A 17924-nucleotide genomic window follows, 5' to 3' on the forward strand; every position below is an offset into this window, starting at 1 on the left:
GAACCTGCCTGCATTGCAATGCAGGGGACACAGGAAGAGTTCACGTGTGAGCTCTAAGAGCAACTAGGCCCATGTACCCCGACTACTGAGCTCCAGCTCTAGAACCCAGAAGCCGCAACTACTGAGCCCACGGCACAACCACCGAAACCTCTGCACTCGAGGGCCCACGAGCTGCAACTGCTGAACCTGAGAGCTGCAACTTGTGTGCTTGCCTCCTGCAACTACTGAAGCCTGTGTGCCTAGAGCCTGTGCTCCACAAGAGAAGTGACTCAACGAGAAGCCCATGCACCGCAGTGAAGAACAGCCCCTGCGGACCACAGGCGAGGTCCACGTGCAGCAACAAAGACCCAGCCCAACCAAAAGCAAGTACATTTTTAGAAAAAGAACTGTACGGTTTTCCCTTCTATTCCCTTCAACTCCAAAAGGAGCTGACTATGTGTGGGATGAGTTATAAGTCTGATCTTTTTTTTCCTATTGATTTACTATGGTTAAATGGTTTAAGTACCATTTATTAAGAACATGCTGTCTTTCCCCTTGCACTACTCCAAAGTTTTCTTTAAAAAGAAGGGGAACATGGTCATCCACTCATAGGTCTGTGTCTGAGATCATTTTTCTGGTCCTTTGGTCTCAATACCTATCCTCGCAACAAGACACTACTGTATGCATTACTGTAGCTTTCTAACAGTGTTGATATCTAGTACAGCAAATAACTCTCCTTTTGTTCTTCTTCAAGAGTGAATTCATCTAATAAAAATAAATGAAAAAAAAAAGAGTGAATTCACTGCACATGGTCTTTGAAATTTATGTGTCAATTTTCAAAGTCCCACTATACAAACATTTATTTGAATTTTAATGGGTATTGAACATGTTTTACTCTTCAATTGATTTCTATCCAACATCTTAGAACTTCTTGACTGTCTCTTAGAAAATTTTTTTAACGTCTCTCTGCCCTTACAGAGCCTCTCAGCACATTTATTAGACTTGGAATTTAGATATTGATCCTTTTCATGCCATTGTAACTTTCAAATTTTCACTTTTGAGATGTCTGGTACTACTTATAGAAGTGTTTTTTTCTTACTGATTTTTTACATGGTAATCTAATCATTTTAACTATCTTATTATGGCGCATATTTTATCTTTTGGATAAATCATATTATCCATGAATTCCACTTTTGCTTTCTCACACTTTTATATCTTTATATCTTTCACTTTATTTTTGTCCTAACTGTGTTTTATTTTTTAATTTTTTTTCCATTTATTTTTATTAGTTGGAGGCTAATTACTTTACAACATTGCAGTGGTTTTTGTCATATATTGAAATGAATTAGCCATGGATTCACATGTTTTAGAATGTTGGACAAAAGCAGTAACAGTTGGCTTCCTTGTCTGGTTTCCTATCTCAAAGGCAAAGCTTTAAAACTTGTCACTTTTTTTGTGTGCTTGCCTGCGGCATTGTTTATCAAATTAAGAAAGAATTGCTTTCTGTATAATTCATAAAGAATTTTATGGCATGATTTGATGCTAACTTTATAAAACATTTCTTCTGTATTTAAGATGCCAAATCTTATCAAGTACTTTATTCTGCATATCATGAACAGATTGCTTGCCAATGTTTGTAGTGTATAAATAACCTTGTATTTCTGGAGTATGACTTTCATCACAGCATATTACCAATTTTCCTCTTATTATATTCTTAATTTTGATATTTTGTTCCAGATTTTGGCCTTGATATCCATAATAGATTGGTCTACAATTTTAATTCTTACTACTTTCCCTGTCAGATACTTGTATCAATGTTGTATCACCAACATGAAACAGAGACTGTACCTCCTTTCACTGTTCTCTAATAAAGTCTCCATGAACAAGACTTTTTTTCCAAAGTATTTCATGTAATTTGCCAGTGGAACCACTGGGACTAGATCTTTCTCTATGAGAAGATTTTTCATTATGGTTCCAATTACTTTAAAGGTTTTAGGACTATTTAAGTAGTTGAATGTTTCCTGAGTCACTCTTCATAGAGTTTTCCAAGAATCTGATCAATTTGTCAAATCTTTCATATTTATTGCCATGAAAAAATTGTCTATTCTCCTAAAATACCATTTTAAAAAACAAATGCATGCTGGTATAGGAGAAGCTACCATTCCTGTCCAAATCTATAAATCAGACTCCAAGCAGAATTCTGAATCAGAATGTTGTAACAAAAGACATAATAAACTCAGTATTTGCTTTGAAAATGTACCTAGATTTTGTTATATGTAGATGCACAGATAACTTCTAGTCCCATGTATAAGGAGAAAGAGTGTCCAGAACACCTACAATTTTGGTAGTCCATAATTCAGTCTTGAGATAAATCAAGTAAGACAGTGTTGGTCCTGGTTTAATGAAATTCAAACATCTCTTCCTAGTGGGAACCCAGAGGCATTGCTGGGTGGGCCACTGAGAGGAGCAAATTCACATGCCCACAGTTCAAAGACATCTGGTTCATACCAGACGCCAAGTGCAAGACAGAACCAGAGGCCCAGACACCAGGGAACACCCAGAAGACCCTGGGCAGATGCTGGGAACTGACGACCGTGCATCACCGTGTGGAAACGCCACTCTGGGTTCACAGAACGCCTTTCTCCCTTCTGTTCACACCCTCCCATCCAGCTCCCTTTGCCCAGCCTTGGGTATGAAAATGGGGGTGGGAGGACAGAAGACCGAAAGAGATGAAGTCCAGTGGAAAGACCATCGGGTCAGTCAGGGGTGCAAGCCCGGCCCATCACCTCCACATAAGGCTAACTGACTGCCTCCAAGGACTGACCTGTGACGTCCAGGTGGAAGGAGACCTTCTGGCCCCCGGCCTCGCAGCTGTACTCTCCGGCGTCCGCCTGGCCCGCCTGCCGCACCACCAGCCGCCGCCCACGGCCCGTGGCCTCCACACGCACTTTCGAGCTCGAACTCAGCTTCTTGCCGTCCTTGTACCACGTCACCTCCGTCTGGGCCTGGGCCACCTCGCAGCTCAGCGTGGCGCTGGTTCCCGCCACGGCCTGCACGTCACTGCGTGCCGGCTGCTCCTTGGCAAACACCACTGAGGGCTCTGGGGACACAGAGGGGGATACACAGGGTCAGAGACCCCATCACAGTCAGGACGGCAGCCCCGGGCAGGGAAGACCTGGATGGGGAGCTGATGGTCGGGTGGGAAGGAGGCACAGAACTGGAGACTTCTCCAGGTTCTGCACCAGCCTTATGCCCTGAAGAGGACCACCACCCCACCACCCCCCGCCTTTTTCAGCAATGAGTGGCACAATTTACACATTCTCCCATGGATTCCTGTAAGCTGGTCTAAGGGTGGGGGCACTGCTGGAAAATACTTCTCGTCTGCTATGGCATCTGTAGAGTCATGAAGCAAGTGCTCCCCAACCTTCCTATATGGTGCCCCGCCATCTCCACATGGTGACGCAGGGAAGTTTTCACCTGCAGTCAACAAAGACGATGTCTCAGGCTTGGCACCCTTGCCTACTGTTACTATTGTTAACTTGTGGCTATCTGCTGGGAGTGTTTGCGCCCCTCCGGGGGCCTTCTTTATCACTGTCTGAGGAATTAAGAAGCTGATCGCCCTTCCCCTTAGGGCTGGGCTTGCCATCACTGCTTTCTTCTTGTTGATGACACTATTGAAGCCTTTTGCCCACTTGCCCATAGCAGGCTCTCTCTTTTCTCCACTCACCTCTGGCCACTCCTTTCCATTCAAAAACAAGAGAATGATGAGACAGGTAGGCTTTAAGGATATTCCCAATTGCGTGGGTGGCATTTTTACTCTCTGATCCAGTCCTCTGATAAACCAGAGCTATTCCTTCCAACAGTGTCATAATGTCCAATAGGCCTTGGAGTATAGATCATTTGTGTTCTATTTAAGAAATCTCTCCTTACCCTACGTCTTCAAAAAAGACCACGTTATCAGCTGAGGGTTTGGGGGGTTTTACCTTTTACACTAAGGTTTCTAACTCACTACGAGTTGACCTTTGTGTGTTACGTGAATAGATAGTACAATTTAATTTTCCATATGATTCAGTGGTCCAAGCACCATTTACAAATAACAACATTCTTCCTCGACTTCTCCAATAGACCACTCAGTGACAAACGATGACACAGGTGTAGGGGATGCGTGGAGCAAGAGTCCATTTATGCAAGAACTCTTTCTGAACTCACGGTTCTGTTCCTCTGATGAGGTAACTAGTCCTGTACTGGGATCCCCTTATCTTTACAACTGCAGCCTTATGGTAATCCCTGACATCAGGTACAGTAAATGCTCACACTGTGCATGTCTTCAAGAAAACAAAGCACTGGATGCACAGTGCCTTTGGAATCGGCCGGTTATTCTTCCTTCAGTACACCCTAAAACACATGTGGTTTGATTTTGATTGTTAATGAACACCTTTGATTTTTCCCCTCAGATTTCTATCCAACTTTGCAATCTATCTCTCGAGAATCTTACATAATCTCCCCACATACAGCCTCTTACCAACTTTTATCAGACCTGAAAATAGAAACATGGGACAATTGTGCTAGTCTAACTCTTTCACACAAATTTCTTATTCCAAGCATCCCTTGCCAGGACTCAGATGTAGAAATGTTTTCTGCATATTGATTTTTTTACACACTAATCCTACTCGAGAATCATACACAGTCTAATAATTTATCATTGAGATGATCTGAGCTGACTATCACGTCATCAGCAAATTCCACCTTGATTTTGATTTTTTCAAACCTGTTTGCCAGGGATTTTATTCCCCTCCTTACTGAATTCAGTGGTTCCAGTGGCCTAAGTGTGCCGTCCCTCACATCAAAGATCTCCTGGCAAGTCCTAAGGGGGATGTTGATGTTGCTGTTGCTGTTGTTTTGTAGGAAGTTTACAACATTAAAAAAAGAACACTTTTACAGAGCTTGCTAAGAATTTTAAAGCAGGAATTGATTTGTTCAATACTATCAAATTTTTTATCTCTCCAATTTAATCAACCACTTGATTCTGTATTCATGGAAATGACATCTTTTTTCATTCAATCTCTTAAAGTCAAGCTCTCTGTCTATTAACATTGCCAAAGTTAAACCCAAAGTGCAACCGGGACTAGAATCACTGACCTCTACCCTCAGATACACTACTGAATCTATCTTGATAACATTTAATTTATGATTTGGGCCTGAATATTGACAGTATACTGGTCAGAAATTTCATCCTCTCTTCTTTCACTGTGTGATTTTAGTTGATGTTATGTCCTGTACATTAAGAGAGTTATGGGGTGTATTTTCTTTCTACCTTCTAGAACCTTCTTCACAAGAATGGAGTAACAGTTTTCCAGGTAATTATTTACAGTGTACCAGAGAACCATGGGTTGAGAAGACTTTTCATTATTGGTCTTAATGATTGACAAGTTACACAACTCTTTGATTTTTCTCTATCTTCTTTTGTCCATTTTCACATAGTTTACTGGGGTTGAGCCACATTTTACAATATCCCAATACTTTTACCTTAGAATAGTCACTGACATTTTCTGACAACAACTAACCACAAACAACTAACCATGTGAGATCTCAAGTTGTACAAACCCACGAAAATGCAAACCTACACTGGCATGGTCCCAAACTGGTATGTGTTGGCACCTAACAGTCAATGTGGGATGGCAACCCATCTCTATTTCCCATGGAGTAATTTCTTCCCAGAAGAATAATAACCTTACTTCTGGGACTACCCTATGTTCTAGCCACAAGGAACACACACTCACTGAACATTTGGAAAATAGAACAAAATAAAGACTGCTTTGCGAGTCAGAGACTGAGAAAATAGCAACTCCTCATTAGCAAAAACTACTGATGCGGTAGGAGTGCCTTTTTCCTTTCCATTCCTAAACTCATCAATAACACCAAGGGAAATATTGACCTGGATCATCCAACCTTCTGAAGCCAATGAAAAATCCATATTTACCTAAGATGATCACCCTAAATAGCACTGGTGACTATACATATCATCCTTTCTAATTCCCTTTTCAAGGACGTGACAAGAAAACATGGGCCAATTTCTTGCTACCTACAGGCAATAAGAGCTTCCACATCCAGCAAAAGGAAGGAAAGGCCTACCAGAAACCTAATATTTTATCATTCAAAGTTCACTCCTGAGATAATTCCAAGGTCATGTGGCCAACATTTCCACCACCCCAAAGAAATGATGAATTTTTGATGAATTTTTTGATGAATTTTTGATGAATCTGGGATTCATCAAATTGAAACAGTTCAGATCAACCAAGAATCTACATGAGGTCCTGGATGAGGGCACGTGGTGGCTGTCAGAAAAAACACCTGATGAGAAGAAAGTCACATATCCCCATATCTACTTCAGCCCCAAGCTTCAGGGAGAGTCAGGATCCCGACACCAGGAACAACAGGAACGTTCTGGGCAGATGCTAAGACAGTGTGACGAGCCTCACTGCCTGGAAATAGGCAGACAGAAACAATCCTTCTTCTGTCAACCCCCACCCTCCTCTCCATCCACCCACCCCTGAGCACAGTCAGGTGTCAAGATGGGGTGTGAAAGACAGGGAGATATGAAGAGATAAAGGCACCAGGTAAGTGCACACATGAGTCTGGTGAGTCTGGAAGTCAGGCCCCTCATCACCTGCACACAGGCTAGCTCAGCGTCCTCCTCCAGGACTGACCTGTGACGTCCAGGTGGAAGGAGACCTTCTGGCCCCCGGCCTCGCAGCTGTACTCTCCGGCGTCCGCCTTGCCCGCCTGCTGCACCACCAGCCGCCGCCCACGGCCCGTGGCCTCCACACGCACTTTCGAGCTCGAACTCAGCTTCTTGCCGTCCTTGTACCACGTCACCTCCGTCTGGGCCTGGGCCACCTCGCAGCTCAGCGTGGCGCTGGTTCCCGCCACGGCCTGCACGTCACTGCGTGCCGGCTGCTCCTTGGCAAACACCAGCGATGGCTCTGAGGACACAGAAGGGGGAGACACAGGGTCAGAGACCCCATCACAGTCAGGACGGCAGCCCCGGGCAGAGAAGACCTGGATGGGGAGGTGGGCCGTGGGGTGGTGGGAAGGGGCATTGGAGCTGGAGACTCTCAGGCTCTGCACCAGCCCTGTGCCCTGAGGAGGCCCCCTGCGTTCTCAGCAAAAGACATACAATTTAAACATTCCCCACGGGTCCTTCTGAGCTGGTCCGGGGGCGCCACTGGAAAAGATTCCCTGCTCCTGGCATCAGCAGGGTGATGAGGCAACTGTTCCCTAGCCTTCCTAGATGGACCCACAGTCATCTCCCTACTATCATGCAGGGACGTCTCACCTGCAGTCCAGGGAGCTGGCTCAGCACCCTTTCCTGTTCTTACTGCTGGCTCTTTTCACACTGCATGAGGACTGAGGAAGCTGAACCCCATTTCCCTTAGCACTGGGTTCTCTCCCTGTGACTGTGTTCTCCTTCCCAGCAACACTATTCAAAGCTTTTCACAACTACCGATAGTGGGCGCTCTCTTTTCTCGCTTCACCTCTGGCCACTCTTTATCCATTTAAACACCAGAGAATGACAGGATTTAAGGATATTTCCAACTATGTGACTACCATTTTTACTCTTCGATCGATTCCTCTGATAAATCAAACGTTTTCCTTTCAATAGTTCTCACATCTTCTCATCTCTTTCATTGTAGAGTGCTGTGTTCTATTTAAGAAGTCTTTCCTTACCTTAAATCTTTAAAAATATCATCTGAGGGTTTTTTGGGTTTCACCTTTTACACTGAGGTTTCTAATTTACCACAAGTTTACTTTTGTGTGTGGTGTGAATTGCTATCACAACTTAAGCTTTCTGTATAGTTCAGTGATGCAACCACAATATTTGAAGACCGTACCCTTTCTCAACTTCTCTGATAGACAACAGAGTAACAGACGGAACATGTGCGGGGAGGGGAGGGGGGTGGCTGGTGCAGGAATCCCTTCATGCAAGGAACTGTTTCTGAGCTCACTATTCTGCCCCTCTGACGTGCTAATTTCCCCTGCACTGGAATCCCCTTATCTTGAAAACTGCTGCCTTATAACTTCTAACATTGGGTACCGGTAAATGCTCCCACTGAACAAACATCGTTCGACAAAACCGCATATTGACTGTACCGTGCCTTTGGAATCTGCCTGCTATTCTTTCATCTGACAATTAGAAACATACTTTGTTCCATTTTGATTTTTAATAATAATTTTTTATTTCTCCCTCAGATTTCTACCCATCTATTTCAACCTCTGCCTCTCAAGAATCTTGAATAATTTCCCCACACACATCCTCTTAGCAACTTCTATCAGACCTGAAATTAGACTCATGATACAATTATACTTCTCTAACTCTTGCACACAAATTTCATTTGCCAAGAATTCTTTGCCAGGACTTGTATGTAGAAATGTTTTCTGCATATTGATTTTTTACATACTAATTCTACTCTAGAATTATACAGTCTAATAATTTATCTCTGAGATTGTCTGAGTTGATCATCACAACATCAGCAAATTTCACTTTGAGTTTTTCAGAACTGTTTGCTGTTGATTTTATTTCCTCGTTACTCAACTCAGTGGTTGCAGAGGCCTACATGTATCATCTCTCACATCAAATATTTCCAGACAGACCTTGCTCTTTTTGTTGTTGTCGAATGAATTATGTAACGTTAATTTTAAAAAAGAATACTTTTATACATTTGCTAAGAATTTTATGGCAGGAACTGGTGATCAGTATTATCAACTTTTTTTTTTTAGTGTGTAACATTCAAGTTCAATCAACCATTTGATCCGTACTCATGGAGATTAGTTCAAGGCAGCAGAGTGGATATGCACTCACCTCCTCCTGGAAGAGCACCAAAATCACAACTAACTGTTGAACAACCATCAGCAGGGCTAGGCTTGAACCCACCAATAAATATACCCCAAGTCCAAAGACCTTGTGGCGTCCAGAGACGCCACAACAGATGGCAGGAGGGGTGCAATCACGATAAAAGGAAATCCCATACCCACCAGGAGGGCAACCCGTGGTCCAGAAAACAATTATAGCACAGAGGTTCTCCCACTGCTGTGAAGGTTCTGAGCCGCACATCAGGCTTCCCACCCTTGGGATCTGCCAAAGAGACTAGTAATCCCCAGGGCATCTGACTTGAAGGATTTGACTGCAGATTTCTACAGGCCCTGGGGAAACAGAAGCTCCACTCCTGGAGGGCACACACAAAATCCTGGGCACATCAGGACCCGGGGGAAAGAAGCAGTGACCCCGCAGGAGACCAAACCAGACCTGCCTGCTAGCATCAGAGGGTCCCCTGCGGAGGTGTGGGTTGGCAATGGCTCACCACGGAGATAAGGGTACTGACGGAAGCACCTGTAGGCGTGAGCCCTCCTGGAGGTCTCCGCCATTAGCCCTACCCTAGAGCCTGTGGATACCAGGCAAGAATCACCTCAGGTCAAAACACTAACAGAGAGGACGGGCAGACCCACCCATTAGCAAACAAGCGGATTTAAGTTACTGAACGCTGCCCTGCAAACCAGAGCAAGACCCAATTCTACCCACCATCAGTCTCTTCCATCAGTAAGTTTGCACAAGCCTCTTAGCCTCATCCACCAGAAGGCAGACAACAGAAGCACAATATTCTTAAACTGATGGAAGAGAAGAAACTAAAACCAAAAATACTCTACACGGCAAGGCTCTACTTCTGATTTCATGGAGAAATCAAAAACTTGATAGACAAGAAAAAGTTAAGAGAATTCAGCACCACCAAATCAGCTTTATAGCAAATGCTAAAGGAACTTCTCTAGGCAGGAAATGCAAAAGAAGGAAAAGACCTACAAAACAAATAAAAACAATTAAGAAAATGGTAATAGAAGCATACATATTGATAACTGCCTTAAATGTAAATGGATTAAATGCATCAACCAAAAGACATAGACTGACTGAGTGGATACCGAAACAAGACCTGTGTATACGCTGTCAAGAGACCCACCTCAGACTGAAAGTGAGGGGATGGAAAAAGATATTCCATGCAAATGGAAATCATGACAAAGCTGGAGTGGTAATGCTCAGACAAAACAGATTTTAAAACAAAGACTGTTATAAGAGATAAAGAAGGACACTACATAATGATTAAAGTTCAGTTCAGTTAGGTCGTTCAGTTGTGTCCGACTCTTTGCGACCCCATGGACTACGGCATGCCAGGCTTCCCTGTCCATCACCAACTCCTGGAGCTTACTCAAACTCATGTCCATCAAGTTGGTGATGCCATCCAAACATCTCATCTAATCTAATGATCAAAGGATCAATCTAAAAAGAAGATATAACAATTGTAAATATATACGTGTCCAACATACGAGCACATCAATATATAAGGCAAATACTAACAACCATAAAGGGAGAAATCAACGGTAACATAATAATAGTGGGGGACTTAACACACCTCTTTTGTCAGTGGGCAGATCATCCAGACAGAAAATTAATAGGAAACACAGGCCTTAAATCAAACATTAGACCACACGGACTTTATTGACATTTACAGAGCATTTCATCCAAAAGCACCAAACTACACATTCTTCTCAAGTGCACTCAGAACATTCTCCAGGATTGACCACATGCTGGGCCACAAGGTGAGCCTTGGAAATTTAAGAAAACTGAAATAATCTTTTCAATGAAAGTATTTCAGTGAAAACATTTCAAAACTGAAAGCACCTTTTCCAATAGCGATGCTATGAGATCAGAAATAAACTACAAGAAAAAAAACCATAAAACATACAAACACATGGAGGCTAAACAATATGCTACTGAACAGCCAATGAATCAGTAAAGAAATCAAAGAGGAAATCGAAAAATATCTAGAGACAAATGAAAATGAAAATACAATGATCCAAAACCTAAGGCATGCAGCAAAAGCAATTTTAAGAGGGAAGTTTATAGCAATACAATCTTACCTCAAGAAACAAGAAAAATCTCAAATAAACAATCTAACTCTATACCTAAAACAATTAGTGAAAGGACAAACAAAATCTAAACTTAGTAGGAAGAAATTAACCCTAAAGATTAGAGTAGAAATGAATGAAAAAGAGACAAAACTACGGCAAAGATCAAGAAAACTAAAGGCTAGTTCTTTGAAAAGATAAAGAAAACTAATAAACCTTTAGCCAGATTCATCAAGAAAAAAAGGGATATAAATCAATAAAATCATAATGAAAATGAAGACGTTACATCAGACACCACAGAAATACAAAGGATCATGAGAGACTACTATAAGCAACTATATACCAATAAAGTGAAAACGTGGAAGAGATGGACAAATTCTTAGAAAGAAACAATCTTCCAGACTGATTCTGTACTCATGGAGATGATCAAGTCTTTCCACATTCGATCTCTCAAAGTCAAGCTTTCTATCTATTAACGTTGTCAAGGTTAACTCCAAAGTGCAATCCTGGAGTTGGACTTCCATCAGCAATCTCTAACCCTTGGATACATTGCTGAATTCCTTCCGGTAACATTTAATTTACAATTTTGGCCTTGTTACCGGTAGCACACTGGTCTCAAATTTCATTCTTCCTGCCTTTCTTGTATGATTTTGGTACTGATGTTGTTTGTTCATGGAGAGAGTTACAGAGTATATCTTCTTTATCTCTCTCTAGAACCAAATCCACAAGCATGGAAGAATACTTTCCCATTTTGTATAGTTTACCAGGGCCTAGAAAACTTATCATTATTGGTCCTACTGATTGACAAGTCATACAACTCTTCAACTTTTCTCTATCTTCTTGTGCCCATTTTCACAGTTTACTAGGATTTAGCCACATTTCACAACTTTTCAATGGTTTTACCTTAGAATACTCTAACATGCTCTGAAAACCACATCTTCCAAGGATGCATGGTGGGATCTGGGGTATACACGCACCCACAAATCTTCCTATCTGGCATGGTCTCAAAGTGTTAGACGTTCGGACCTACTAGTCAATGGAGGATGGCAGCCCACCCCTATTTGGCATGAAGGCTCTCCTCCAATTCTTAGACGGCCCTATGTTTCAGCCATGAAGCAGAGATACTCACTGACCATCTGTTAGGGAAATTAAATGAAAGTAATTTAGTTCAGGCTTCAAAGACAAGAAAGCAAAGTAGACCTCTGACCTTGCTTCTGACCTGCCCAGACATAGGCCTGACTGTGTGCCAGATGTGAGTACAAACCAAGCAGCACCATAGGTAAGAGAGGGCAGATCTTGGGATTCTTGAGCCCTGGAGGGCATCTGGCCACCCATACCTGAGGCTTAACAACCTTCCAAGCCTTGCAAAACAAACAGCTTGTAAAACACGATTGACATAAAACTGAAGCTGCAAGTCACTCCTTTGCAGGCAGGGATTATAAACGGGAACCCCCAAACTGCAATCTGAAGTCTCACCCATGGAGCAGATGAGCTGCCTGAGACATTTTTCCAACTGAGACTCCAGATCGCGGTTACACGGGACTTCTAGTGCTGTTTGAGTCCGGACGTCAGTGAAAACACAATTTGGTGATGTATGTACTGTTACCCTCCTTTACTGTTCTATTTCTCTTTTCTTTTAATGATTGTTTACTGAAAGTTGTTTATTGAGCTTTCCTGGTGGCTCAAATGGTAAAGAGTCTGCCCGCAGTGCGGGAGACCCAGGTTCGATATCTGGGTTGGGAAGATCCCCTGGAGAAGGAAATGGCAACCCACTCCAGTACTCTTGCCTGGAAAACCCCATGGATTTTCCAGGAGGAAAATGGAGGAGCCTGGAAGGCTACAGTCTATGGGGTCGGTCGCAAAGAGTCGGACACAACTGAGCGACTTCACTTCTTCTTATTGACAGTAAGATAGAGAATTCTCTATTAAATATCAAAACTGTGTATTTGTGTATAATAAGTGGTTTCTGTTGTTAATGAATCCTTAAAACCTGAAACAAAAATTAAAACTTTCAGCAAAACACCATTAGGAAAACAAAATGAAATAAAAGACTGCTTTGTGAGTCAGAGGCTGCTAGGACAGTAACTCCTCATTAGCAAATCCTAATAACATAGCAGAAGCAAATTTTTCCTTTCTGTTCCTAAATTCATCAATGTAATGCCAAGGGGAATACTGACTCAGGACATCCAAATCATTTGAAGACAAATGCAAAATCACATCTGATCTAAGAAGACCACCCTAAATGTCACAGGTGACTCTCCACCAATCATCCTTCCTTTCTTCTCTTTGCAAGGGTGACCAGAAAACATGGACCCATTTCTTGGTACCTACAGGCAACTGGAGCTTCTATATCCGGGAAAAGGAAGGAAGGACCACCCAGAAACTTAAAAATTGATCATCGAATGCTCACTCCTGAAGAATTTCAATAGGACTGTGTGACCAATATCTCCCCTAATCCAGGAACAATGAAATTGTATCACCTCAGGCAAACCAAGAACCTGTATGAGGTGTCAGATTAGGGCATGTGGTGGCTGTCAAGAAAGACATATAATGGGAGGAAAGTCACGTATCTCTAGGTCTACATCAGTCCCAAATTATCAGGCAGAGTCGGGGTCTCAACACTAGGAGTGACAGGAAGATGCAGGGCATATGCTAAGACGCTGTGACCGAGCCTTACTGAATGCAAACAAGTGGAGAGACACAGCCCCACTTCTCTAGGCACCCTCCCCACCCATCGCCCCCAGGCCCACATGGGTATCCATGTAGGACATGGAAGAAAGGGAGGCATGAAGAAATGGAGGATCCAGGCAACTGCACACGTGTTTGGTGAGGCAGGTAGTCAGTCCCCACATCACCTGCACACAGGCTAGCTCAGCATCCTCCTCCAGGACTGACCTGTGACGTCCAGGTGGAAGGAGACCTTCTGGCCCCCGGCCTCGCAGCGGTACTCTCCGGCGTCCGCCTTGCCCGCCTGCTGCAGCACCAGCCGCCGCCCACGGCCCGTGGCCTCCACACGCACTTTCGAGCTCGAACTCAGCTTCTTGCCGTCCTTGTACCACGTCACCTCCGTCTGGGCCTGGGCCACCTCGCAGCTCAGCGTGGCGCTGGTTCCCGCCACGGCCTGCACGTCACTGCGTGCCGGCTGCTCCTTGGCAAACACCACCGAGGGCTCTGAGGACACAGAAGGGGATACACAGGGTCAGAGACCCCATCACAGTCAGGACGGCAGCCCCGGGCAGAGAATGAGGATGAGGAGTTAGGAGTGGGAGGAGGGGGAAATGGGGCTGGAGAATTCTCGGGGATCTGCACCAGTCTTGTGCCCTGCAGAGCTCCCCCAAACTTTCTCAGCAACAAGTGACATAGTTTATGCATTCTCCTACACGTGAGCTGGGTCAGGATGTGGCGGCCTTTGGATCAGCCTCATCCCCTACTACTGGCATCAGTAGGGTCACAAGGCAAGTATTCCCCAAGCCTTCTAGATGCACCCCGAGTCTTTTCCATAAAGTGCAAGCAGGCACTTTTTCACCTGCAGTCCATGGATGGCTGAGGCTCAGTGCCTTGCCCACTCTTACTATTGTTAACTGGTGGCAATCTTGGGGAGCGTTTGCACCTCCCCGTCGCTTTCTTTGCCATTGTCTGAAGAATGAAGAAGCTAAGCAACTTTCCCCTTAGGACCGGGTTCGCCATTTCTTCTTCCTGGTGACACTATTCAAATCTTTTGCCCGCTTACCAAGAAGATGGGAACTGTATGGTTATGATATGTGCATTCCCAGTCTTCCTATATAAGGCTAGAATCTTTTCCACAGGAATGTGCAGCCCATGTTCTCATTTGCAATGAACGAGATTCCCGAGGCCCCACCTTCACCTACTCTCACTGCTGGCAAACTGGTAGGAGTGAGTGTTACCTCCTCTGTCTTACACATTTTTTCTGATGACTCAAACTCAAGAACCTTTTCTGATGTTTTGCTCATCAGTATTTGCTCTTCTGGGTTGTCATTGTTCAAAATTTCTCCCCTATTTTCAATAGCATTGACTGTCATGTGTTCATTTTAAGGAACATTTTTGTATTTAAATGCTAGGCACTGACAAGAATGTGTGTTCTAAACATCTTTCATATCTGTGTGGTATGCCTTTTACTAACTCATGCTGTCTTCTGATGAATCTTCATGTTTAGTTTTAATGTACTCAAGTATGTTATATCTCTTTCATTATGGTTAGTGCATTTGTATTCTAAGAAATCACCTTTATCCTATATTAATCAAAACCATCTATCTTGTCATCTATGATTTTTCCCTTTAATTCCATGGTCTCTAACAACAGGAGCTGACTACGTGTGGTATGAGTTATTGGTCTAATCTTTTTTCTATATGGTTAAACGGTTCAAGTAACATTTATTAAAACCATCCTCTCACTAGTCCACATTTTTTAAAGAGGAGAAAGGGAATGTGGTCCTCCATTCATGCACAGGTCTGTGTATGAGATCACTGTTCTGGCCCCTTGGTCTGTGTATCTATCCTTTCAACTAGACACTATTCTATTCATTACTATAGCTTTGTATCAGTTGATACTTGGCATAGCAAATAACTCACCTTTTGCTCTTCCTCAAGAGTAAATTGACTGTACATGGTCTTTGCAACTTGTCAATTTTCAAAATCCCCACTAAAGCAACATTTTTTAAATTTTAATTGGTATTGAAAATGTTTTATTCTTCCACAGATTTCTACCTATTTAGAACTTCCCATCTCTTTCTCAAAAAAATTTTAATAATCCGTGCCCAGCATCTCTCAGCACATTTTATTAGACCTGGAATTAGAAAATGATTCTTTTGATGCTATTGTAACTCTTAAAATTTCATTTTTAGATGTTTGTTGCTACCATGTAAACACAAAAGTATATACTTCATGTTGATTTTTTACATGGCAATCATTCTTAATTATCTTATTAGGTCTCATAGTTTATCTTTTGGATAAATCATATTATCCATAAATTCCACTTTATTTTTTCACTCTTTTGCTTCATTTTGTCTTAACTGTATTGTAGAATGTCAGATAAAAACAGTAACAGCTGGTTCCCTTGTCTGGCTCCCTATCTCATAAGCAAAGCTTTCAAACTTCCACTTTTCTGTGTGCAATTAGCTTGTTTGTCTACAACATCACTTGTCAAATTAAGAAAAAAACAGTTTCAGTTATAATTTGTTAAGAATTTTATGGCATGAATTGATGCTAATTTTATTAAACAGTTCTGCATTTATAATGCCAAATCTCATCAAATTCTTCATCCTGCATGTCAGATATAGACTGTTTTGTAATCTTCTAGTGTTTCAACAACCTGTTATTTCTAGACTGTGACTTTCATCACAATGTATTTTCAATTTTCCTCTCAATATACTGCCGAATTTATTTTGATAGTATTTTGTTTCATATTTTAGCCTTGATATCCATAATAGATTGGTCTGTAATTTTCATTCTTACTACTTTCCTTGTCAGATATTGGTATCAATGTTACACTATCTACATAAAAAAATCAGAGACTGTAGTCTTTTTCTATTCTCAAGAAAAATTTCCACAAACATGGATTTTTCCAAAGTATTTCATATAATTTACCAGTGTAAACTACCAGGATTAGATAATTTCACATGCAGATTTTTCACTATGGCTCTAATTACTTAAAAGATTATAGGACTATTTGAGTTGAATGTTTCTTGTGTCACTCTTAAGACAGTTTCCTAAAAATCTAATCAATTTGTCATAGCTTTCATATTGATTGCCATGAAAAAAATTGCTATATTCTCCTAAAATACAATTTTCAAAAGATACATACATGCTGGTATAGGAAAAGCAACTATTCCTTTCCAAGTCTAAATCTATATATCAGACTTCAAGCAGAATTCTGACATAGAATGTTCTAATAGAAGAAAAAAGGAAATCAATATTTGCTTTGAAAAGAGAATTCCCAGAGGGATGGGATGGGGAGGGGGGGTTCAGGATGGGGAACACAGGTACACCCGTGGCGGATTCATGTCAGTGTATGGCAAAACCAATACAATATTGTAAAGTAATTAGCCTCCAATTAAAATAAATAAATTTACATTAAAAAAAAAAACAAAAAAAGAAAAGAGAATTCCAGACCTCACATGTGCATATTTCAGGCACATACTGACCAATTCTCTGCTCTATATACCTTGCACACATATTGCAAGAAAAATGGATCTAGATTTTGTTACATGTAGATACACATGCATGCATGCATGCTCAGTCGCTTCAGTTGTGTCTGACTCTTTACAAACTTATGAACTGCAGCTCACCAGGCTCCTCTGCCCATGGGATTCTCCAGGCAAGAATACTGGAGTGAGTTGCCATTCCCTCCTCCAGGGGGTTTTCCCGACTCAGGGATCAAACCTACATCTCCTGCATTGCAGGCACATTCTTTACCCACTGAGCCATCTCGGAAGTCCTATAGATACACAGTTAACTTCAATATCCATGTGCAAGGAAGAAAGAGTGTCCAGAACACTTAAAACTCTGGTAATCTATAACTGGGTCTTGAGATAAGTCCAAGCCTATGCAGCAGAAATTTCCCCTGGTCCTGGTTTAATGGAATTCAAACATCTCTTCCTAGTGGGAACCCAGAGGCATTGCTGGGTGGGGCACTGAGGAGCTGTCAGAACAGCCAAGAGGAGCAAATTCACACCCACAGTTGAAAGACATCTGGTTCACATCAGACTCCAAGTGCAAGACAGAACCAGAGGCCCAGACACCTGGGAACACCCAGAAGACCCTGGACAGATGCTGGGAACTGACAACCGTGTATCACTGTGTGGAAATGCCACTCTAGGTTCACAGAACACCTTTCTCCCTTCTGTTCACACCCTCCCATCCAGCTCCCTTTGCCCAGCCTTGGGTATGAAAACGAGGGTGGGAGGACAGAAGACCGAAAGAAATGAAGTCCAATGGAAAGATCATCGGGTCAGTTAGGGGTGCAAGCCCGTCCCA

General features: G+C 42.5%; 1 protein-coding gene across 1 annotated transcript in view; it reads right to left on the reverse strand.

The window, feature by feature from the left end:
• OBSCN (obscurin, cytoskeletal calmodulin and titin-interacting RhoGEF) overlaps positions 1-17924 on the reverse strand; it is a 216267-nt gene that overhangs the window by 156213 nt on the left and 42130 nt on the right. The window contains 3 exon segments of the mRNA XM_070460853.1: positions 2804-3079; positions 6687-6962; positions 13828-14103. Of these exon segments, the coding sequence (XP_070316954.1) occupies positions 2804-3079; positions 6687-6962; positions 13828-14103 (828 nt within the window).

Source organism: Odocoileus virginianus, chromosome 3 (genome assembly GCF_023699985.2).
Source record: "Odocoileus virginianus isolate 20LAN1187 ecotype Illinois chromosome 3, Ovbor_1.2, whole genome shotgun sequence".
In the NCBI taxonomy this organism is placed as follows: domain Eukaryota; kingdom Metazoa; phylum Chordata; class Mammalia; order Artiodactyla; family Cervidae; genus Odocoileus; species Odocoileus virginianus.